Below are 23,704 nucleotides of genomic sequence, written 5' to 3'. Positions count from 1 at the left end.
CTGCATTTCTGTCATCTAGTTTCAAACTTTCCAGGTTTCCAATCTCCTCACTTCTGAGGTTTAGTAATTTTTCTTTCTGCCGTCCTATCATAGTTTTTATCTTTTAAAAATTTCTGGCTGCTTGTTTGGAAATATTAGTTACAGCTTCCAGGCAATTCTTCACCGTCCGTAGACTCTACTGTCTGTTTCCTTATTGCAGTGTGTACAGGATTTGACGAGTCCTTTCCTATTACGTGCCGTAGAAGCTCGTTCCCCTGCGGAGCTTTTCTAACTCCCGAACTCCCGACGTCACGGTTATGTTGTTTTCCAGTGGGTCACCCCTGCCCAGCCCCGCCCTTTTTGATGCCCCCCACTCTTCGCTGGACCACCTCTTTCATTGGCGCTGATTTTCCTTGTTGGGCTCAGTTTGGATTCTCCTCCCATAGAGTCTCCGCAATATTGGGGCTTGTCCTGGAGTGCCCTGAGGGTTCTGAGGGGCCAGACTGCTCCAGGAACAGAGACAGCCGATTGAAAAGATGAGCCCACACCTGAGGAAACTGGCCCAGGAAGACCAGCGCTGAGACGGAGCCCAATAAAGCTATTGAATTTTTTTTAAGAGAAGAAAAAAAGAAAAATAGGCCCTGGCCAGGTAGCTCAGTTGGTTGGAACATTGTCCTAATACACCAAGGTTGCAGGTTCAACCTCAGGTCAGGGCACATACAAGAATCAACCAATGAATGCATAAATAAGTGGAACAGCAAATCAAATGAATGTTTCTCTCTCTCTCAAATGAATAAACACAAAAGAAAGAAAGAAAATATCCTTGGCATCCAGGCAGAAAGTCTTTTTATCCATGACGGCAAGAATAGTGCCAATTAAAACAGAAGACACAAAGGAATATACTGAATATACTGAAGGAAAGAAGTGTGTTTTATACCCAGTCAAGATGACACCCAGTGGCAAAGCTACACCTTTTTTGAAACTTGGAGAATTGCCCTTAGGATCTTCTTGAGGAGCCGACTAAAGAGATGTCACCATGAGGGTGACGGATGTCACCAAGGTGACAGGGAGTGTCACAGGGGGAGAGAGGATGACAGCGGGGACTCCCCAGCAGAAGTCTATACTGCCGTCTCGCCTGAATGAAACAAACCCTCGCCTGAGTCTGGTCAAGCCTCTGGAGTTCGCTTCCAGTTTATGAGGAATACAGAGCAAACTCCCAGTCACAAGATAAGAAAGTCCTAGAAGTAATTCACTAATGACTGCAGTCAACAAGGCTGTAGGATGTGTAGGAAAGTGGTTAAGAGAGTAACTAACTCCTAAGAGCTCTCATCAGCAGGAAAAAAACTTTTTTTCTTTTCTTTGTATCTCTATTCGGTGGTGGGAATCTTTCAGGATCAAGGGGAAATCCAGGCACTGGCACGTCCCCTGGTGTGTCTGCGTGTGTGTCACGCAGCTTGTATCTCCCGGCTGGTCTGCGAGCTGGCACCTGTAACCACCCTTCAGACCTTTTTTTTTTTTTTTTGCCAGGACAGGGGAAACACAGTCCAGACCCGTGAATGTGGTGCTGCTTGTCCTGCGCCTCCCAGGCCAACCCACGCTCCTCTGGGGAGACTGTGTATTTTCCGATGCTCCTGTGTATTTGCAAGTTACTTGTGCCTTCAAATGCTGCTCTTCCACACCTACTCGTTTACGTAATACCTACGTTCCCTCTTCAATTCCTGGGCTAAAATCATGGACATTCTGCCCCAGCAGATGTCCTATGAAGCCTGCCCTGAGAATGACTGGTATGTATGAAGTCTTGACCATACATTTTTGAAAAGCCAAAATGTAATGTGTGCCAAGTCTGATTTACCTCGACATCAAGAAAGTACTGTTTTCAAGTCCAACAGAGAGAAGAGAAGCCTTTCATGCCTCCCTCTCACCCAGAGGTCTTCCCCGGAGCCAGTCTAGACCAAGTCCCAAAACGGTCACAAAGGACACCTAAGGAATTTCTTCAACCCCACTGGTCACCAACAGCCTCGCAAACAGACTGCAGCCCCAGAGCGAATTAGCCACGAGGAGCGTCCCTGTGCAGTGTCTCCTTATGTCCACCCCACAACCGCAGAAGGCATCTCGCCCCAGTGTCTGTGAGAGCAGAGTGAGATGTTGAGAATCAGACTCCGGGGTCAGACTGTCTGCGTGTGAATCAGCTGAACCTGCTCCCCCAGCTCTTGAACACCCGAGTAAGTGAAAAAGTGGCCTTGGACATGATCCTTCTGTGCCTCAATTTCCTCATACACAAAACAAGACTAAATTGTTGGGGAGATGTAGGGTGCTCCTGCAGATTTAGGGAGCTGAGTCATCAGACACGGTGGCCTTTGTCCTGCGGTTGAGGAGTGGTGGGGGAATCGGGCAGAAATTGTTCCAAGGAACGACCCGTTCTCCCCAGCAAGGCCTTGCAGGGCTGTGATGGGCCAGCCCGAGGGGCGGGTTAGGAGGACCCACCTCTGCAGCGGGGCTGCTCCCCCGTCCAGGTGCCGTTGGGAAGGCACACCACGCTGCTAGGCCCAACCAGCTGGAACCCAGGGTCGCAGGTAAAATGAACTTCGTGATCCACTAAGTACTTGCTTCCAAACTTTCTGCCATCTGGAGGGGCGTTCAGAGCAGGGCAGGAAACTATAAGGAGAAAAGAAAGGACCATAGCGGTTTAGGCAGCTCTCTCAGTGACCCGGCTTCTCATCCTCAGGTGCCTCTCTGCGGAGGGCCTACTCCAGGCTACACGCCAGGCTGGACATAATAAATGTCACGTCTCATTAAATCCTCAGAGCATGCTCATCATGGGTGATAACTGCCCACTCTGTGAAAGATGAGGAGACCGTGGCTCAGGGACACCGAGTGCTGTTTGTCGGCCTCACTACGCAGGGGGTCAGGGTGGGACTCCCCACAGCTGTGCTGACGCCTGACACTCTCGGAGCTTGGGGCTGCGTTCAGCCCCACAGGTCAGCCAGACCCCAGGGTTCAGCCAGACCCCAGGTCTTGGCTTCTACTCTTCTCTCTGACTGGAATGTTCTTTCCCCAGAAAGTCCCATCTCTGGCTCCTTCCCACTCACATGGGTCTCCGCCTGAATGCAAGCCCCTCCCAGAGTGTTCTCTGCCCACGCGCTCTGCCGAAACCTCCCAGGGTACCTGCTGTGCCATGAGCGCCCTTTGCTTCCTTCCTAGATTTGTGACCCCTGGAAGCATCTTATCACCATGTTTGTTTCCACATGTTGTCCGTCTTCTCTCCAGGATGCAGCTCAAGGGGGGACTATGCCTGGCCTGAGTCCCTGCCGCTCGCCCAGCCCAGTCCAGCACCTGCCCCATAGTGAGCACCCTGTGAATGATCCTTGAACACCCGAGTAAGTGAAAAAGTACCTATTGTGTTCTAACTATGTGCCAGGCACTGTATCAGGCACTTGGGCTAATCAGTGAACAAAACAGACCAATCCCTGCTCTCAGAAGCCCTTTCTAGCAGCGGAGAGGCCATAGATAACCGGGATCCAAGTGCAAAAGGCAGAGCGAGGTAAGAGGTGATAATCGTCATGTGGAAAACAGAGCAGGGAATAGTGCTGGGCTGCACAGTGAGGGCGGGGTCGTGAGCGAGGGGTCAGGGGAGGCCTCACTGGAGCCGAAAGAGGAAGATGGTGGAGGCACAACCACGCGGAACCCAGGAGGACAGAGGGGACAAGCCGGTGCCTGGCGGGTACGAGGAATGTAAGGGGGACCGATGTCAAGGGGGAAAGGACTGCAGTCTTTTTGGGGTGAGAAATCTTTAAAATGGTCAAAAAAAAAAAAGGGAAACCACCCGCTGGAGTAACTCACATACCTGCACAGACAGAACAGTGCCCGGCACACAGTCGGTGCTCAACAAATGGTAGTTCAAGGAAAGAATGAATATACATAATTAAAAATCAATTTGCAGCCCTGGCCAGTGTGGCTCAGTTGGTTGGAGCATCATCCCGTAAACTGAAAGGTCACAGGTTCGATTCCTGGTGAGAGAACATGACCAGGTTGAGAGTTCAGTCCCGACTTGGGGCGAGGACCAGAGGCAACACTAGTTTGTCTCTCATATCGATGTTCCTCTCCCTCCTTTCCCTTCTCTTTAAAATCAATAAGTATGCCCTGGGGTGAGGATAAAAATTAATTAGTTAATTAGTTAGTTCTTTAAAAATGTAAAAATCAGTTTGCAGTCACTTCCCAAGTGGGAGCCAAAACCCTCCATCCAGTGGACGGTGCACCCTGTGGACGCTGCGCCCCACAGCTGGTCGTTTCACTACAAACAAACACATCCCAGAGAGTCTGGGGGCCCCAGAGAAGCCCCTACACCTTCTGGCAATGAGGTTGATGGATGAGAAATAAGCTCAGCAGAGAGCTGCTCTGGCGATGGGAAGTGAATGAAACGCCCCCAGGAAAGAAAAGCTGGGAAAACAGCAGGGAGACCCTTAGCACAGAAGCTAAAAGAGAAAGGCCTGGCATTCTGCTGAACTGGAAATTATTCTTCCTGAGTCTCAGAAAATGCTCTTTAAAAAAAAAAGCAAAAACGAATTTCCCACTACCTGCAATTTGACCTGGGGCGAGCTTCTGGCTCCTGTGACCCAGGTGCAGTCACCCCACCCTGCAGTGGGGGTCTCGGCAGCTGCTGGCCCCCATGTCCAACGCACGGGACAGACAGAATGAATGGTGGCATTTTTTAAAAAAGAGAACTGACCACCTAAAAATTTCTTCAAGTAAGAAAGACCCTGAATCTGAAGACAAAAGGATTAGTAATTTAACAGTATACCTTTCTCTCTGTAGTTCTCAATGGAGCCCTCTAATGTAGGCTGGTGGGATTTTTAAAAAACATTTTATTCATTTATTTTTGGAGAGAAGGGAAGGGAGGGAGAAAGAGAAGGAGAGAAACACTGATATGGGAGAGAAACATCGATCAGTTGCCTCTCGCACACACCCCTTCCAGGGCCCTGGCCTGCCACCCAGGCATGTGCCCTGACCAGGAACCCAACTGGCAATCTTTTGGTTTGTGGGACAACACACCAGTCAGGGCCAGGTGAGTGGTTTCATAAATTATCTGCTGCAGGTTCTTTGAAACTCCCCACAGCTGCAGGCAGCTCTGATCCCACGAACACAGAAAGGATCTGTGGGGTTGGGCCTGCAGCGGGAGAAAAAGTCACTAGATCTGGGACCTGCTCCTGCTAACTCACTTCTTTTGGCCTTGGTTTTCCATCTGCGGGATGAAAGGGTAGGCGCCCTAGCTTGCCTCCCAGTGTCTGGCTATACTAAGTCCCCACCCCCAAGGTGCCCACAGCACCTGAAAAAGTGTCAGGGGCCTGGCTAACAGGTCTGGCTGTGCACCGGGGAAGCTGGGGAAATCAGGAGTTGACTCAGAGCTGTTGAGACTCTGGATCGGACACCATCATCTCTGAGAAGGTATGAAATCCAGCACCTTCCCTGGGAAACTTCATCTCACACAACTAAGAAGGTCCTTGATAATTCATATTAAGTGTGTGAATGATGTCAGATACGACATAGACTCACACCTCTCCGCCCCCAACCTGAGGCCCCATCAACCTGAGGAGAGACCAGAGGACATCCCGACACCTACTTCTGGGCCTTGGCAACTCGAAAGCCATCACTGGGACAAGCAGGAGAACACCCAGTGTCGGTCAGAGCCACCCCCTACAACCTCGCCAGGCAGACGGACCTGTGCTCAGCCCCGCCCCACCTGCACCACTGGGAGACCCCCCCTTGGAGGGCTAGTCTTCGTGCCCGCACAAAGTGCAGCCAGCGTTGGTTCATGGATGGCACCAGGCGCTCCATCCTGGTGTAGACGGTGGTGATGGGGACATTGTGTGCGTTCAGGGAGGGCATGTGTGGGAACTCTCTGTGCTTGCCACTCAGTTTTCCTGTGCACTTAACAGTCTTCTAAGAGTTAGTGCTAAAATTTTAAAACTTCACACTGAAGACAACTGGAATCTACCTGGGTGGGGACGGGGAAGGGAAAAGTTCTCACTGTAAAAGTGGTGCTTTTTGAGGATCCTGCGAACATAATAGATAGACGTGAGTACTGTGAAGCCTAGAATGAAAAGCTCTAAGAGGAAACCAGTGACATTCAGACAGGAAGGAGTTTGGCAGGAAACAGCAGATGAGAAAGGGAGAGGCCTAGGAATCCACTGTTAGACACGGTGAAGAGTGATACGTGGGGATTCGAGAGAACCGGGAGGTGAAGGGCCTAAGTGTCTTGTGCCCAGTGATGCCAACCAGGGGACCCACCTGGGGGGCCGTCCAGACCCACTCTGTTTGCAGAGCTCTGCAGTGCGGCCAGCCGGCTCCTCACGTTGCGGAGGCCCTCGCTGAAGCGGGTCTCCTGAACCTTCAGCAGCTGCTGCAACTGGCGGATGGCCATGAGGACCTGCTGCTTGTTGAGGCAGTTCTGGGGACAGAAAGATCACCACCACCCACTACGGCTGGTTCACTTGCTCTGGGCTTCCAGAAGCCACCCAGAGCCCTGGCCCAAAGGATGATATGAAGGTGGCCTCATGGGTGTCCTCCCCTGTCCATGGTTCCTGCCGGACCAAATGACACCCAACCACATGTATCACAGCCCCCATTCACCCTTCGACAGAAGAAAAGCTCCTATCTTCAGAGCAAAGGGCAAAACTGATGATGTTATGTGATTGGGTGGGTGGATGACGATGTGTACCCAAAGTGCCTTCTAATCAGTAGCCTTTACTCCAAGACTTCCCCAGCTCTTCCCTCTAAATTAATGCTCTGAACACGGGCCTCTGTGAACTTTTTCTTTCTTTCTCCCTCGGACTTTTTAAAACCAGTGGGTGATACAGCCTATAAAACAGGAAATCAGGAATACTCCGTGGTTCACATACTTAAAAAATGTAACAGGGCAAATAAGAAACTCGATAGAGTTAAAGAAGCATTTGACAAAAGTCAACACCCAGCCCTGATAGTATTTTAAAAGCTTTAAAAAAAAGAACAGAATAAGGAGGCTCGTGCTGCTCATGATACCGACGAACTTGAAGCAACACCCAGCATCATTCTTAGTGACAGAAGCTTCAAGGTTCCTAATCTCAGTTGTCTGCAAGAGCAGGGGACCTGAGCGGCTGGGGGGAGGTACCGCGGTGAATACAGTGGGGTGGAGGATAGATAGGACCTCAGCCTTGGGGCTCACCTTGGGGCTGTGTGTTACCTCAGCATGGCCTGGTCTGACCTGACTCATTACCTGCACAGAAAAAGGAAAACATTAAGAAGATAATGACAGTTTTCTGCAGTGAAAGGATTCTAGATCATTTTTCATAATTATTTTCTAAAAGGAGTATTAGTTTTACAATTTTTTTTTTCTGAAAGGGCATCAGGGCAGCGGGAGTCACGGGGCCTCCGGCCTGGCCACCAGGGTGGAAACAGAGTCACCACTGCTCTCCCAGGGAGGCTGCCAGGCCGCTGCACCTTGGAGAGTTCACCAAACAGATGACTCATCAGGCTGATTCAATGGGCGCTTTTGACAAAGCTGAATCCCCAGTTGCCCCTGGAACTCGTTAACCCATGGGGAATCCTTGGCTCCCTCTGCCCTGACCAGGGCCTGACAGGGCCTGGCCCCTAAGCAGCTGCTGGGAAGAGGAGCTGTGTTCGTTCCCTTCTTCCTCCCCCACGTGCCCTTCCCACTCTGGCCTGGGGCACCTGGCCAGTGGCCTCCTGCGGCCCCTACCTGCCCAGCACTGCACAGTCATCCCACCCTGTCCTGGTTTCCCACACCCACGTCCTCTTCCTTAGAAAAGAGCTGCTTTATAGATAGCTTCATGGCTCTGTGTGAGTTACATTTGTGAAGTTCACCATTTACAAAGCTGTTGGCCACCTCAAAGAGTACTACTGGCTGGAACCCCATGAGGAAGGCTTGGGATTGCGTCTTTCACAGGTGAAGACAGAGAGGCTGGGTGTCAAACAGCTTTCCCCAGGTCATGGGGTTTAGGAGCAGTGGAGCCAGGCTGGGAACCCCACTGGCTCCCACCCCTCGCCACCCTGAGCCGTCAGAGACCCTCTGTACTGTCTTGTGCCCTGTCTCATTTGTTCCCGGTAGGCTCCTGGGTGGTGAGGGGTCTTCTTGATTCATTTGCTTCAGGGCATGGTAACTCAATGGACCAGGCAAAATACCCCACAGGAGTGAACTTCTAACTCTCGTGCAAATTTCAGGTTGGGTCAAGCAGATGGTGGGGCCAGAAGTGGAGAGGCAGTGAAGTGAAAGGAACATCCCTTCCCAGGCTGAGCCAAACAAGCACCTGCCTCCCTAGCTGGGAGGGGGCTCCCTGGGCCGGAGCTGCACCAGGGACACGGAAGGGCTGTTCTGAAACTGGGGAGAAAAGGTTGGCCCAAGACCTCTGTCGAGAACATGGGGGTGATATGGGGCCCCAGGAAGTAGAGAAAGAAGGGGAGCGTGTGCAAAGGAGAATGGTCCCAGCAGCCAAGTTTGTTCTAACCCCAGTGCTGCTAGGTCTGGGCACAGCTCTCCTCCGAGTCCAGAGACACTTCACAGAGCCCTTCTTAACACCCGCACTGTGGAAACTGGGCACTAGCTGCTTTCCCCTAAGTGCTCATTAGGGGTGAGACTGACTTATTCAGTCGTAATGGAAAACCTTCAGACCAAGAACACAAAGGCAGGGAGAGAGAGGGGGAAGCTGTGGGAGGACTTGCTGAGGGTAGGTTGGGAAGCCCTGGCTCTCTCAGGGATGATGCTAACAGAACATGGTGTGATTGAAGAAGATCCTTGTGAGCCTAGAAGGAAATCTGTGCACAGATGGTCAATTATTTAGGACAAAGGAGCCAAGAATATATAATGGGGGAAGGAGAGGCTCTTCAACCAGTGGTGTCGGGAAAACAGAACAGCCACATGCAAAAGAAGGGAACAGGACCCCTACCTAACACCACACACAGATAGCAACTCAAGCTGGATTAAAAAAACTTTGAATGTAAGATGTGAAACCACGAATCTCCTAGAAGAAAACATAGATAGTAAGCTCCTTAACACTAGTCTTAGTAATGATTTTTTGGATTTGACAGCAAAAGCAAAATAAACAAGTGGGACCATGTCAAACTAGAAAGCTTTTGCACAACAAAGGAAACCATCAACCAACTGAAAGGGCAGCTTACTGCATGGGAGAAAATAATAATATATCAAATAACATATCAGATAAGGGATTAATATTCAAAATGTATAAATAACTCATACGAGTCAACAGCAAACACTCCTATTAAAAATGGGCAGAGGGCATAAATAGACATTTTCCCAAAGAGGACATACAGATAACCACCAGGTACACGAAAAGGTGTGCAGCATCACTGATGAGGGAAATGCAAATCAAAAGCACAATGAGGTATCACCTCACACCTGTCAGAATGGCTCTGGTTAATAAATCAAAGAACAAGTGCTGGCGAGGATATGCACTGTTGGTGGGAAGGCAGACCAGCACAGCCACCGGGGAAAAGCAATTCCGCTTTTGGGTATTAATCTGAAGAAAATGAAAGCACGAATTCAAAAAGACATATACACTCCTATGATCATTGCAGCATTATTTTCAACAGCCAAGAGACATGGAAACAACCTAAGTGGATGACTGGAAAAAGATGTGATATATGCAATTCAGCCATAAAAAAGGAAGAAGATCCTGCCCTTTGCAAAATCATGGATAGAGCTTAAGGGTGTTATTCTAAATGAAGTAAGTCAGACAGAGAAAGACAATACTGTATGATCTCACTTACATGTGGAATGTACAAAAAGAAACTGATGGACACGCACGGGGAACAGACGGCTGGCTGCTGGAGGCTGGGGCTGAGGGGCGGCGACAGTAGTGAAGGCAATCAAAAGATGGAAGGCTCCAGTCCCAGAGGTAAGCCCAGGCGACCTAGTGTGCAGCAGGGCGAGTCTAGCCAGCAGTGCTGGGCTGTGTATTGGGAAGCTGCTAAGAGAGTGGATCACAAAGGTTCTTATCACAAGACAAACAAGTGTGTCACTCTGTGAGGCGGTGAATGTGAACCAGACTTACCGTGGTGATCATTTCATGATATGTACACATGTACCGAGTCACTGTTGGACTCCCGAAACTAATCAATGTTGTACGGCAAGCAGAGCTCAGAAAAACTAGAGGAAACGAAAAGAAAGTCCCCACAGGGGGTGGGGGGGAGAAGATTCTTGTGGTTTTGGCGAGCCAGCCCAGAGAAACGGAGAGATTTAGTGCCTGGGGACTTGATTTCCGATGAGTCTCCTGATCCCCAAGTGCTGAGTGGAGTCCTCGGGAGCCGTGCTCAGAGCCTGTCACCTGTCCTCAGAGTCGGGTGCAGGCGTAACTGAATGCATCTGCAGAGCCAGGTGACAAGGCTGGAACCCTCAAGACCAAGTGAGGTGTTCAGGAGGTCTGCACCATGGACACGAATGGGGGGCATGGGGCGGGGACTGAAGATTTGAGTGTGTCCCCTTCTCACATTAAGAAGCTTTATCACATCAGTTGATCATAAAACATCAATTTATCATGTCACTCGACCTCTGCAAAACATCAAAACAAAGAACACAGCCCACGACCAGAGACACCACTGCTAGCTTCTGTTCGGTTTTCACTTTTGGATGGCGGACCCAGAGAGTCATTGTCACACGCTGGTTCAGTCAGCTTTTCCGTTGACACTGGGTTGTGGCATCATTTGACACTGAGAAGCAGAGCAGTTTGTGGGACCTGGGCCTCGATTTCGCTTCTGCTCCCTGTGCTCTTTCCAGCCTGGGGAGGGGGCTCCTGGCTCCCTCCATCTGTCTGCCCACTCACCTTCCCACACTTACCCCGCCTCCTGCTCTGAGCCAGGAGGAGCCCTGCCTGGGAACAAACCATTTCTTTCTTTGCAAATGGAGCCTTCATGAGGTCAGCCAAGGGGATGCAGGGGCCTCCAAGGCTTGGGGACAGGAAGCAAGATGGACCCTCCAGTGTCACCACCTGCAGTTCAGCCTGGCCCTGCCATGGCAAAGCGCTGGCTTTGGGCAGTCCCTTCCCACCTCAGGGGCTCAGGCCCCAGCTCTGATCCACCACAGAATCCACTCTGGTGCAGCTTTCGGAGCTGACCTCCCCCTCAAGCAAAGGCTCCGACCGCTGTGATTGGGTGAAGGTCAAGTCCACACCCAGGAGGGAAGGCCTGTCCCAGAGGCTGAGGAGGCCTGTGTCAGGGGCCCACCTCCACACCCCTCTCGCTGGGGGGCCCTTGAGGGGCCCTCATGTTTAACTTGCTTTAAAAGAGATCCCTTCAGATGGGGGAAGTTTCCATCTCTTCAAAACCCGGTTCCACACCTAGCTTACCCCACAGATGATAAGTAGTGTGAAGTAGTTTCCATTGCTTTGAATTAAAAACTTATCTGAAATGGAACCAAGAAAGGACATTCAGTGAAAGCTTTCCATTTAGATTTACCCTTCCTGTCATCTGACCCTTCAAAGGGACGACACTTGGTCTAACTGGACACCAACAGCAGTGCTTGTGGAGAACACCAGAACCACTGAGAGAGGCAGCACCGGGTCACCCCATCCGGCCCTTCCCATATGGGCGGGGGTGGCAGACGTGGTTCTGGAACACAGGCCAGTGCTGACACCTGGGAGGGAGGGGCTGGTCGTAACGCTCTTGGGAGCAATGAGGCCACAGAACAGCCCTCCATCCGCCTCACACTGCCCCCCGGTGCTTTCTCTCACAGCACCTACTGTGGTGGATCCAACAGAGAGGCCACCCAGCTCACGAGACTCCCCTGTCTCTGGGCCTGGCCAGCACTCAGTGCAGGTGGACCTGCAGGGCCACTTGGCACCCAAGACCCTGCCTGCGGGCCCAGGGGTGGAAGAGACACCCACACCTGGAGGTGTGTTGCCCACCAGACTCGCCCTGCCACCAAGCTGGAACTTGGTGGGCCTGACCCCCTGTCCCATCCAGGCCTCCTGGACTTTCGGGCTCAATTCATACATAAGCTGAAGAACAGACAGTCTGCTCTCAAGGCACCGAAGGAGCGGGCGACGCTCCAGGGCTGCGTGGGTTGCACAGGGTGACAGTTCCGAGCTTTTGTTCTCACATGACCTGGCTCCATGGTCTCCTCACAGTGAGTGTTGGAACAGCGACTCTTTCCAAGAACCACTCCGGTGACAGTAGAGCTCCGTGACCCCTGAAGCGGCCACGGGCGACCCCTGAGACCTGGAGGGGCCGTCTCCTGGGCTGGTTTCCTGAGCCACAGCTATGCGTCATGTCAGCATTCCGCTAACGGGAACACAGCTGTTTTGCTACCGTCGGGCTGTGAGAGGGCCGAGCGCACTTGCCAAGTGTGTGCCTGCTGGCCAAGGCCCGCGGCCCCCGGCGTCTGAGTCATGCCGAATCTGCGCGTGGTTTCCTCCAGAAGTTGTTTTCATTTTAGATCGAGTTGGAGGTGGGTCATAACTCCCTCGACTTCTCCCATCCCAGGGACCTCGGCCCGACACCCACTCGGAGGAGGAGAGAAAGTGGGTGCTTCTGGGGGAAGGCCCCGTGGCCGTCAGGGTTCTCCAGAGAAACAGAACCGATAGGACTTGTGTGGCACACGCTTATATCGAGAGAGGCAGGATGAGAGGCAGAGAGATTCTTTCCGAGGCATTGGCACGGATGACTGTGGGGGCTGCGAGTCCAAACTGCAGGCAGGCGACAGGCTGGAGACCTGGGGAGAGTGGAGGCTGCAGCTCGAGTCCGAGGCACGTGGAGGGGAGCTCCTGCTTTCTCGGGTGGTTGGTCTTTCAGACAAGACCCACGCACATCATGGAGGGCAACCTGCTACACCATTTAATGCTAATCATGTCTAAAAAATACCTTCACAATGACTCCTAGATTGGTGTTTGACCCACTGTCTGGCTGCACAGCCCAGCCAAGTAGATGCATAAAAGTAACTGTCTCCTTCAGCCAGAGCCTCCCTCTGGGACCTGGGCCCAGGGCGTTCAGGCATTTTGTTTTTTTACCATCCTGGGTGCTCATAATTGTACATTTACACTCCGAGCCCCCTTCTTGTCTATTTTTTTTAAATGGCCACCGGAGCTGTGACGGCAGTGGGTGCCAAGAGTCTACACTATGGCCACGCTTCACACGAGTCACTCGTGAGATGCTCACACCAACTGTGGGAGGCGGCACCTTTATTGCATCTGCTGCAGAGACGAGGGAGCCAAGTGGCCACGGTACCACGCCGAGGACTTAAACCCAGTGCACCTTCTCCAGACCCCGATGAGACAGGATGGCAGGGCCACTTTAGAAGGGTCCTCAAGGACCCCACGAGCCACCTCTGCCTGCCTCCTGACTTCCTCATTTCACAGCACCCCTTGCTGCTCTCCATGTCCAGCTCTGGTCAGCTCTCCCTGGGCCCCGTTGCATGCCTGAGGGCAGCAAACAAGCTACGGACAACTGTGAACCCTCACCACCAAGGACAGGCCCCGCGTGCACGTTAGAAGCCCGCACGAACGAGCCGACAGACGATGGCGGAGGGGAGTGGGCACCAGGTGGTGTGAGCCCAGGGCAATCTCCCTCAAACCGCCACCCAAACCCACCCGGTTCTTCACCTGCCTGCTTCTCAGCTCAGTTCTGTCCAGTTGCCACATTCACCGGCAGCCTGGCCTTTTATAGCATCGACGTTAACTGCAGTCAACATCTCCCCTAACGCCCCTCCATTCGGAGAGCATGTCCAGCCCTGGGAACCAGGATGAAGGGCTCAGAGAAAGCTCCCAGGCTGTTCACAGCCCTGTGAGCCCCCACTGTTCTCCCCGCCACTGCCCGATACACACAGACCCTCCCAAGAACGTTCACACTGGTGCTGGTTGTTTTAGGATGTGCCACATGTGTGTGCATGTCCACACGTGATCCAAGATTTATGTGTGTACTGAAAACTGACATCTGGATTTTGCTGGAAGGCCGGATCTTCTGCGGTCAGCTCTGGGGAGGTGGGGGCGAGAGGGTGGGCAGGGGGAGGGCCCTGTCCTGGCAGGAAGTACAGGCAAACCCGCAGGAGGGACAGTGAGTGCTGTGCACTTGGCCCCGGCCTGCATGCTGGGCCTGCTTTCCTTATTCTTAGATGAACTAACCTGGGGCCGTGAAGGCTAAAGAAAATACCTGGTGTTTCCACATCTTCCTACTCTGTCTAGAAAAACATCCCCAGTGTTTCCAGGCACAACTGAAACTGTCCTGTCCTGGACTGTGGCATTTCTGTCCCACCTGCTCTCCATGTCCTCACTTTTCCTCCCACAATCTATGAGTTCAGAGGCCAGACGGCCTCCGTTCCATGTTAAAAACCTGCCAATGGCTCCCGCCAGGAGAAATTAGGCACCCTCCTCACCATGGAGCTGACTGTGTACTCGCTGCTGCAACAGACCAGCATGAACTTGGCAGCTTACAGCAACGCAAAATCACTGTCTCACAGTTCTGTAGGTCAGAAGTCCGATGAGTGTCTCGCTGGGCTCAGGCCTCACGGGGTAGGAACGCACTTATCTTCGGAGGGGGGCGCTATTCTCCCTGTAGAGCCCTATGTGGTTGAGCCCTGCCGCCTACACCTGAGCCCGGGCCGAGTGCCTTCCTCTGTGCGCTGAGCTTCTTATTTGGACCCTCTCTGTTTCTCCACACACCTCAGCAGTCTCATTTCCCCCTCAGGGCCTTTGCACTGGCTGTTTCCCAGAAAATCTGTGCTTGACCCTCGAAAGTCAGGCTCCCATCATTCCACTTCCACTAGAAGTCCCATTCTCAGAGTCCTCCCAGCCTGCCTGTTGAGTACACAGTAGCCGCCCAGCCTCCCTTTAACACAGCACGCCGTTCCAGTTGTCTGCTTGTGATACTTCTCAGGTTTATGCCTTTCTCTCTCTGCTCGGCAGCTATGGGACAGCAGGACCTGGGTCGGCCTCATCTTCTCTCCCCTGACCTGTACTGCGAGCTCACTGTAGACCTGGTTCTCTGAATTACATTCATTTTCTCCTTCATAGGACCCCATGAGAAGGACATGTCTATTATCCCCACAGGTCGGAGCAGGACACTGAGTCACAAGAGGCAGGAACTTGTCCCAGGTCTCTCAGCAGGAGGAGAGGTGCCAGGACAGGACCAGGCACTGGGCACCGTCTCTCCTTGCTGCTCTGCCTCCCAGCCCCAGAACAGCACCTGGCTGGCAGCGGGACAGTCTCAGGATGCAGGTGTTGAATGTGCGTATCACCTTCTTAGCTAGACTCCTTCTGGGAGGGTAAAACCTCTGATTATGCAGAGGAAAGGCCGAAGTGGGAGGCATTCGGGTGGTACTCACATGTTCGCATGTGTTCCCACCTCAGTGTAAATGACAGCCTGGTGCCTCGCTGCGAGCAGCTGTTCTTGCCTCCCTCTGACGCTGCAGACGCCCTGCCTTGGAGCTCCGGGGCTCTGTCCTTTCCTTTCTATCAGCCAGGAACCATCTGGTCCTCTCAGCTCCCTGAGCAGTGCACTCAAGTACTGCTCATGCTGTTGGGCCCAAGCCCCTCGGGCACAGGTGGCAGAACAAAGGGGAGCGCTCCTCCTGGGCTGCAGTGCATCCTCCCCTTTGGGAAGGGTCCAGAGGTAACATCATCCCCAGTGAAAAGCGAAACACCAGAGTCAGTGGCAAGTCAGATGGCCACAGTGGACCAAGGGGCAACTGGGGGATTTTGGAGCCTCTGGAGTTCCACCGACCTCCGCCCACCCCTCTAGTCCTCGACATGAACAACTGTGCCGCCTTAGTCACCCAGGCCCAGGACACACTGGTTTCCCCTGGAAGGGTTCTGGTGGCCCGACGTGCCTACACACAGTGGACATAAATCTTCACTTCCCTAAGGCGCACATTTTACTTACCGAAATGGGTAGGGTTAGGTAGTGTCCAGTTATGGGTGCTTATTTTTCCTTAAGGAAAATGTGTATAATGGCCTCGTTTTAGGTCCCAGGAAGATTCTCAGACGCATGGAAGATGCTGGTAGAGGGTTTGAAAAGATCTAGAAAGTTCTACCACCCAGAAAGTCTGCCCTGATGGCCCTGAAGCTTCATAGCCATGGAAAGATCAGCAGAAGTCTAGCAGCCCTATGGGGCTGCACTGTCCCTATGGGTCAAGGAAGTGGCCAGGACAGTCAGGCCTGTCAAGGGTCAAGAGATGAACACTCGTCCTGTGGCAGCTGGCAGGGCCGCAGCCCTGGGCAGGTGTGTGGAGGGAGGCGTGGTGTCCAAATGGTGCAGGGGCAGCTTCACAGACTCAGATGGCTTGGTGGGCCTGGGATCCAGCCTGGTGTCCACAGGATCCTCCAGGGCAAATGGGCCCAGGAGCAGACGGGATCCTGACTCAAAAACACCAGACAGACCAGACCAGAGAAACCACAGCTGGCTGCTCTCAGTCCACACCCTCGGGGATCACTGCCCAAGGCCCGGGGACCAGAAACTGCCCTGAATAGGCAAAGAGGCCTTGACTTCTCTCTGCAATCAGGGCTGCCTGTGGCAGGACTTGAGTCTCTTCTTACAGCTGCCAGAGAAAGGTGGAGATGGCTGGAGACAGCCCGCCACACGGGCAAGGCCTCCCTCTGCCCATCCTCACTGTGATCGCAGCCTTTCGTCCAAACACAGGGGCCTGCAGGGAATGATCTCTGGGTCTGTATGATGGTGAGTTTGCCAAAATAGCCATGGGTCTCCTGCCCTATGCCCACACTACTTGCAAAGAAAGGGCCACATTTCCCACAGAGAGGGGAATCTGTTTTCCCACCTCTCGGATCTGGGCTGGCCTTGTGACCTGCTTTGGCCCACAGGATGCAGTGGAAGCAATGCACCAGTCCCAGGACTGGGTCTATATTAACCGCATTATCTGGTTTCTGTGTCTGATGCTTTGGCACCTGGGGCCTTGTGGACTCAAATCTGCCAACCTCTAAAGCTATCGGATAACCGAACACCCTCCCTGGCCACCAGCACCCCTTTATTTGCAAAGCAGCTCACTCAGAGCCCATTCCCCTTGCCTTTTCTGGTCTTACATTTGGCAGACATGAACACCCCACGCCCACCCACCGCAGTCCATTTACTCCAACAGCCCCAGGTCAGGAACCAGAAAACTGGGGCAGCCCCACTCTGCAATCCTGCTAAAATTACTCCAACCAGCCAATTGTAACCTCATTAGCTCCCTCACCCTGGCTCACCCACTCCTTCCCTCAAAACCCAATAAAAACTTTCCCAAGTTTCCCTCCCTCTCTCTGCCTGCCGTTGGCGCCTGTGGCCCACTGCAGCTGGCGTGCCCCCTCCTCCTGGGAACTGTGTGCAACACGCTGCCTTTTCAACAGCAGGCATCTCCGGATCTGCTGGCCTCACCGCACCTGGATAAAACTTAAATCCCAGGTCCATTTGAGGAGAGGGTCTCAAGAGCTCTCCTGCATTCTGCTCTGTCTCAGCCTCTGCACCACCACCCCGTGAAAGCCTGGGCTGGCCTGCTGGAGGGCAAGAGGTCGGTTAGAGCAGAGCCCACGTGGGCCAGCCCAGACCCACCAGCCCCAGCCAACCTGGTGGCTGTGCACAGACCACGAGGAGCCCAGTCCAGACCAGCTGAGTCTGGAGCAGATCAGCAGAACTGCCTGGTGAGCCCAGCTCAGACTAGCCCCGTATGCCAACTCCAGACCCAGAGCAGCTCTTTCAAAACCAAAGACAGGCTCCTTGTCTGCTTTGTTTCTAGCACCCGGGCCACTGCAGGCACCAAACAGTGTACTTGTTTTATGAATCACCCCTATTTTTGATCTGGAGGGTTCACACATGCTGGTTGCTTCAGCTCACTGCCATGCACTGGTGAAACACAGGGCCTGGTGTGTAAGAAGGCCCACTGCAGGGGCTGACAGATCCTCCCGGTGCTGCGCCCAGGGCAGATACGCTACTCAACCCTGGTGGCCTCTTGCTGAGCTCTAACATCAGCACCCGCCTCAACCTAGACGCCAGGCCCACCACCCAAATCAGCAGCTACACCGATGTGGGTGAGCTGACCACACCCCGGTGGGAAGGAACATGCTCAGGCTTTCATTTATCCAGCTCTCCTGACCCGGAGTCTGCGTTTTCTAGACCACATGGCTTCCTCCTTCTTGGCTCACATTCTTGTAGTTTTAAACATATTCTCAAGAAAATGATGTTCTAATTTGCTATCCATTCAGCCTTCCCAAATCACTTCCCTGCTGTAAATATTACACTTTTCCTACCCTGAACCTTAAAAGCAGTCTTCAGAGGCACCACTATCCCCACACTGGAGCTGGGGAGGCTGACGTGCCCGAGAGAGTGGCAGCTGAAACCTTGTGTTGGGAGCCAGGCAGGGGAAGGAGAGCGGGGAGGAAAGCTGCTCCGCCCACTGCCCCTCCTGACTTGGGGCGGGGCGGTGGGGCAGCCAATCCCCATCCCTTAAACTGAGAACAAATGAGACGAAGAAAACCCCACAGAGTTCCATGTACTACAAATATACCAGTGGAAATAAAAATGAAAATACCATTTTTAAAAGATCTAACAATAAATTACTTAGACATAAGCCTAACAGAGTATATTTATGTTGCAAGTAAAAGTGGCTAATGAAAGAAATCAAAGTGCTAAATAAGTGGAAAGACATATTTTGTTCACAGATTGAAAGACTCAATATTGTTTAGATGCCAATTTGCCTCTAATTGTTTGGGAGATTTAATGCAATCCCAATAAAAATTCTCGTAGGATATTTTTTGTAGATGCAGACAAGCTGATTCTCAAATTTTAATGGAAAGGCAAAGAAACTAGAATAGCCGAAACAATTTTGAAAAATAATATAATCTACCCAATTTTAAGTCTTCCTATGAAGTTGCAGTAATCACCTTGGAGTGTGACTGGCAGAAACAGATCCATACATGTAGAAGGACTTGATTTTTGACAAAGTTGCCAAGACCATTCAATGGCAATTCAGCAATCTTTTCAACAAATAGTGCTGGAACAATTGGAAGTTTATATGCAAAAATTAATCTTCAATGTACACCTCGTAACAAATTCAGAGAAAACTATAACAAATTTAGAGAAAAATTTTCATGACCTAGTGTTAGGCAAAGACTTGTCATCAAAAGCATGATCCATAAAAATAAAAAATGGACCAATTGGACTTCATCGAAACATAACAGCTTTGTTCTGGGAAAGAAACTTAGACACACGACCAACTGAGAGAAAAAAACTTGCAATGCACAGATCTGAAAAAGGACTTCCATTTAGAATAGACAAAGAACACTAAAAACTTAGTAAGAAAGCATTCTATTTTTAAATTGGGTAGAAGCCATGAGAAGACACTTCACCCAGTGGACTACTCATATGACAGACAAATAAGCACATGAAAAGCTTCCCAAAGCAACTGGTCCTTAGGGAAATGGAAATCAAAGCCACCATGAGATACCTCTACACACCTGTTAGAGTGACCTGGTAACACACAGAGCAGGCTGTGGTCGGTGCTGGTGAGGATGCAGAGTCATCGGGTCTTTACACACAGCTGGTGGGAACATAAAATGACCCAACTAGTAGTTTGGGAGTCTCCGCAGTTTGGGAGTTTCTTCCAAAGTTAAACACATACTTACCACGTGACTCAACAATCCCACTCCTGGATGTTTACTCAAGAGAAATGAATATTTACATTCACACGAAGAGCCGCGTGAGAATGTTCATAGCGGCTCTATTCATAATCCCCCAAAACTGGAACTGACCCCAGGGGTGTCGCTCAGTTCAGGGGGCACTGGTCGGCACTCTGAGGTGCCCCCACACAGTGAGATGCTGCTCCGCAGTAGTAAGAAGAGAAACCCCCCCTGTACTAGGAACAACTCGGAGGAATCGTAAAGGTGCCGGGCTTCATCTGCAAAGCCAGACCAAAGGCTGTGCACTCTTTCATTCGGCTCCTGTGACACTGCAGACGAGACAAACCGCAGAGATAGAAAGCAGATCGGTCTGGGGCTGGTGGGGCTGTCCCCTGCTGTTACGGTGGTGGTGGTGGTGGTGAACCCACAGAGTTCCGTGGTTACAATCGCAGAATGCACACCAAACACATTTTCCCCATTAAATTATAAAAGGCAACATCTCAAATGGGAGGAGCAATCAGAAGAGTTAACTTCTCACTGATGGTGGAATTTGAAGCCCTGTGACATCAAACCACAAAGAGAGGTTCTAGGGAGAGGGAAGCCTTCTGTAATACCATAGACAACCCCCTAGGCAAGGAGCATGCTGAGACCCTGAACCCCCTGCTCACCCAGGACAGGGATTTGTTCAATGTTTTCCTCTTCAGAGTGGGCAGCAGTTTTAAGAAAGGGGCCCCACTCATGGGATCCCCACGGTGCTCAACCTCCCCTCTTTCTCCACGACTGCCTGCTCTCCATCAGGCTGTCTGCTTTCCAGGTCACTGTGAAGTGACTCAGGACGGAGGTGCTAATAAGAGGAACACAACTGGAAGGCCATGGAGGGCGCAGGAGCAGATGAGACTGCCCACCCCCAGGAGAGCACTGCTGCAGACCCTCACCGAAGCAACTTCCCTGTGACGCACACGCGCACATACAGACACAGCACAGATATGTGCACACACACAACCAAGCACCCACACAGATTCAAAGACATGTGCACACACAGTCACAGACACTTATACACATGTATGCACACACCATGTCTCCCTCGTGCTATCACCTAATACAGTACAGTGAGCACACACTGGAAATGGAGGCACCGCAGACAGGCCGTGGCCTGCGGTCGGGAGCGCCAGTGCCCGTCCCTGGGGCCCTCGGGGGGTGTGTGCCCCGCCAGTCTCCTCTGTGGCACAAGTCATTCTCCAAACACCTACCAAGTTTCCGTCCAATCAACAGGTCTGGCCCGGGACTCATCCTGTGTCCAGGTCGGATGAACTCCAGGTACACAAGTCACCTCAGGCCCTCCTGAATTCAATCCTTTGTCCACTCAAATTCTGCCCTTGGCCCCTTCCTAGGTCCACAGCTTTGAACTCTTAAGGCTGGACTTTTCCTGGGTTTCAAGCACCTGCTTGATTACAATCACTACAGACAAGTTTAAAAATAGTGATGCCTAAGCCCCAACCCAGACCAACTGAATCAGAATCTCTCAGTTAGGCAGGCATCAGGATTTCCAGAATATCCTTGGCGACCAGAGGCTGCTCAGAGGCTGTCCAGCTGGTCCGCTCGGACCCGCACCAGCAGGACCAAGCTCCATTCATTCCACTGAGCTCCACCTGGGTGCTGGCCCCTGGCCTTGTACTGGGGAAGACAGATAATAACTTGAAATCTATCACAATGAATCACTATAAACATCACCTGTCATGTGCTGGAGCCCTGCAGAGTCCCATAAGGAAAACACAGGGGTGGGGAAGGGTCCGTTTGGAGTGGGCTTGGGGAAGTGGCTGGGAAGAAGTGCTAATTCTGACAGAGAACGGGAAGATGAGAAGGAGCCACGCGGAGTGTTCCCGAGGCCTCCCTTATGGTTTGCCCCTCAGGCTTCCCCAGTGAAGAGAGACCTCCAGCTACACAGGACTTTGGGTGAAGGACAATCTCACCAGAATTTTTCAACCAGCTTCCGTGGACAATCTCTTTGCCCCCTTTCCGCCTCACGGAGCCCAGTGAGGGGGTCAGAAGTTCTTGTAGGTAAAGAAACAAAGGTTTAGAGGATAAGGACTTTGAGAGAGCCAGGTGGGCATTGGCTAGATCTCCCAGGAACGTCTCATACCTCTGAGAACAGCTAAGGTCTCACCTCTTTTCCAGGAAACCTGGAGAGACAGTGAGAGCCCCCATAAAATCAGACGGTGGCGGACAGGGCTCTCCGCATCTCCTTGTGCATCCCGTCCACCGACCCCTCCACTGGCTTGGGGACACACCTGTTTGTGCCTCTGGCTCTGGGCTTGATGTTGTGTTTTCTTTTGCAATCTGCAGAGCGGGTGAGAGGCCCCTGGGCGGGTCCACCATGGCCCCACTCAAGGCCCCTGCTACCTGGTGGCTGACAGCTTCCCAAGTGCGTGCTGCAGTAGTAATGCCACCCAGGTCTGGCCTGCACTGAGTTCTCCCTGCCTGGCCCCTGAACTCCTGGGGCTTCTGGGTAGCCATGGGGGGCACCCACCTGGCTCAGAAATTGAGTGCAGGCAAGAGTGTCTGTGGGGGAGGGGAAAGGCCTGGAGTCCGAGGAGAAAGACTACTTTTACCCCACTCCTCCTGGCTGTGCGGCCTTGAGTAAGTAAGTCGCAGTCTCCCTGGGCCTCAGCTCCCTCATCTGCAAAATGGGACCATAGCAGTCACCTGGCCTCACAGGGCCGCTCTTGCAGACTCCTCGGTCATGGGGGCGCAGTGAGCGCCTGCACGCTTCCCTTCCCTTGGTTGCTGGTACTGTTGCGGGCGGTATTTGGGGGTGCTGGCTGCATACCTGCCACACAGATCACGGGGGGGGGGGGGCACCTCCGACTGGTGCCAGTGCAGGCTCTGAATTAGGCACTTCTGCTTCCACCTTTGGAAGACACATTTTTAGCTGCAGTCTTTTTCCAAAAGTAAAGCTATCGAAGTGACATTGGTTAATCACATTATACACGTTTCAGTGCACAGTTCTATAATACGTCTTCTGTATATTGCATTGTGTGCATTCTTAATTTTAATCATTGGTTCTTACTGGTTAATATAAAAGTGAATCTGGTCAAATAAATAAACCCTGTGAGACTCCAGCGCATACAAATGCAAGGAGGGAAAGTGAACAGCGAGCCCGCGCGGGTGGAAAAGGACACGCAGCCCGAACCCAGCCCCGAGGGGAAGTACCGAGAACGGTGGCGGCAGCATAGATGGAGTTAAAACATGAGGTGGGAAGTGGAAGGGCGGGGACACTCCGACCCAGCTGGTAACGAACACCCCTCCAGGGGACTCAGGAGAGACCACCGTCTCAAAACCCGGGGAGACCGTCCCCCAACCCCGACCCCCGCGGAGCTCCCGCGGGCCGGGGCGCACGGAGAGCGAGGCGACCGGGGTCCCCAGCGCGACCCGCGGTGCGTCTGGAGGGCGGGTGGGGTCTGGCACTTCTCTCTGAAAACCGGACCCAGTCCCAGATCGCCCTAAGCCCCCCGCCCACGCTTCCAATGGAGCATGGCCCGGGTCCCGCGCGCCGGCCAGAAGGCGGCGGTGACTGAGCTGGGCACTGACCTGGGCACTGAGCTGCGCCGGGCCGGCGACGAGCAGCAGCAGCAGCAGGAGAGCGCGGGGCCCCCGGGGCCGCATCTCGCCGGTCGGGACCTCTCTGCCAGGGAGGGAACAACGCTGTCCGACTGATGCCCAGTGTGTCCAGCCGATGCGGAGTGGGTCCATCCGATGCTGAGTGTGTCCAGCCCACAGGGTCAGGGAGGTGGAAGCGCAACTGGCTGCCGGGGAGGGGAGGGGAGGGGAGCGCAGTCCCGCCGGTGCGCGTGGCCTGGGGTGCCTGCGGCCACCAGAGTCCATGGTCCAGCAATGGGGGGTGAGGGGGGAGGGAGGCGCCGGCCCCCAGGCCGGGAAGGAGGAGGGGCCACCCGGCCAGGAATGCGCCTGGAGCTTGCCCAGCCCCGGCCTGGGAGGCGGCGCGACTCCAGGACGTGGACGGCGGGCGTCCCCAGGGCGGCCCCCCATCCCCGGAGAAGGTGGCGGGGTCCGCACACCAGCTCTAGGCCGGGGCGCCCACCCACGCAAGGCTCCTGACAGGCCCCTTT

General features: G+C 53.0%; 1 protein-coding gene across 2 annotated transcripts in view; it reads right to left on the bottom strand.

The window, feature by feature from the left end:
• The window catches only part of FBLN7 (fibulin 7), a 32,137-nt gene extending 8,678 nt beyond the window's left edge, over positions 1 to 23,459 (bottom strand). The window contains exons 1-4 of one of the 2 annotated variants that reach the window (XM_053664660.1): positions 23,166 to 23,459; positions 7,178 to 7,228; positions 6,265 to 6,424; positions 2,464 to 2,634 (exon numbers count right to left, since the gene is read on the bottom strand). In XM_053664660.1, the coding sequence (XP_053520635.1) occupies positions 2,464 to 2,634; positions 6,265 to 6,424; positions 7,178 to 7,228; positions 23,166 to 23,459 (676 nt within the window). The remainder of the gene's footprint in view (positions 1 to 2,463; positions 2,635 to 6,264; positions 6,425 to 7,177; positions 7,229 to 23,165) is intronic. The other variant, XM_053664659.1, reaches the window with a different exon arrangement.
• Between the last annotated feature and the right edge of the window lie 245 nt (positions 23,460 to 23,704).

Source organism: Artibeus jamaicensis, unplaced genomic scaffold (genome assembly GCF_021234435.1).
Source record: "Artibeus jamaicensis isolate MK-2021 breed Jamaican fruit bat unplaced genomic scaffold, CSHL_Jam_final contig_384, whole genome shotgun sequence".
Taxonomy (NCBI): Eukaryota; Metazoa; Chordata; class Mammalia; order Chiroptera; family Phyllostomidae; genus Artibeus; species Artibeus jamaicensis.
Note: the sequence above shows the minus strand (reverse complement) of the source record. Positions and strands in the feature narration are given on the sequence as shown.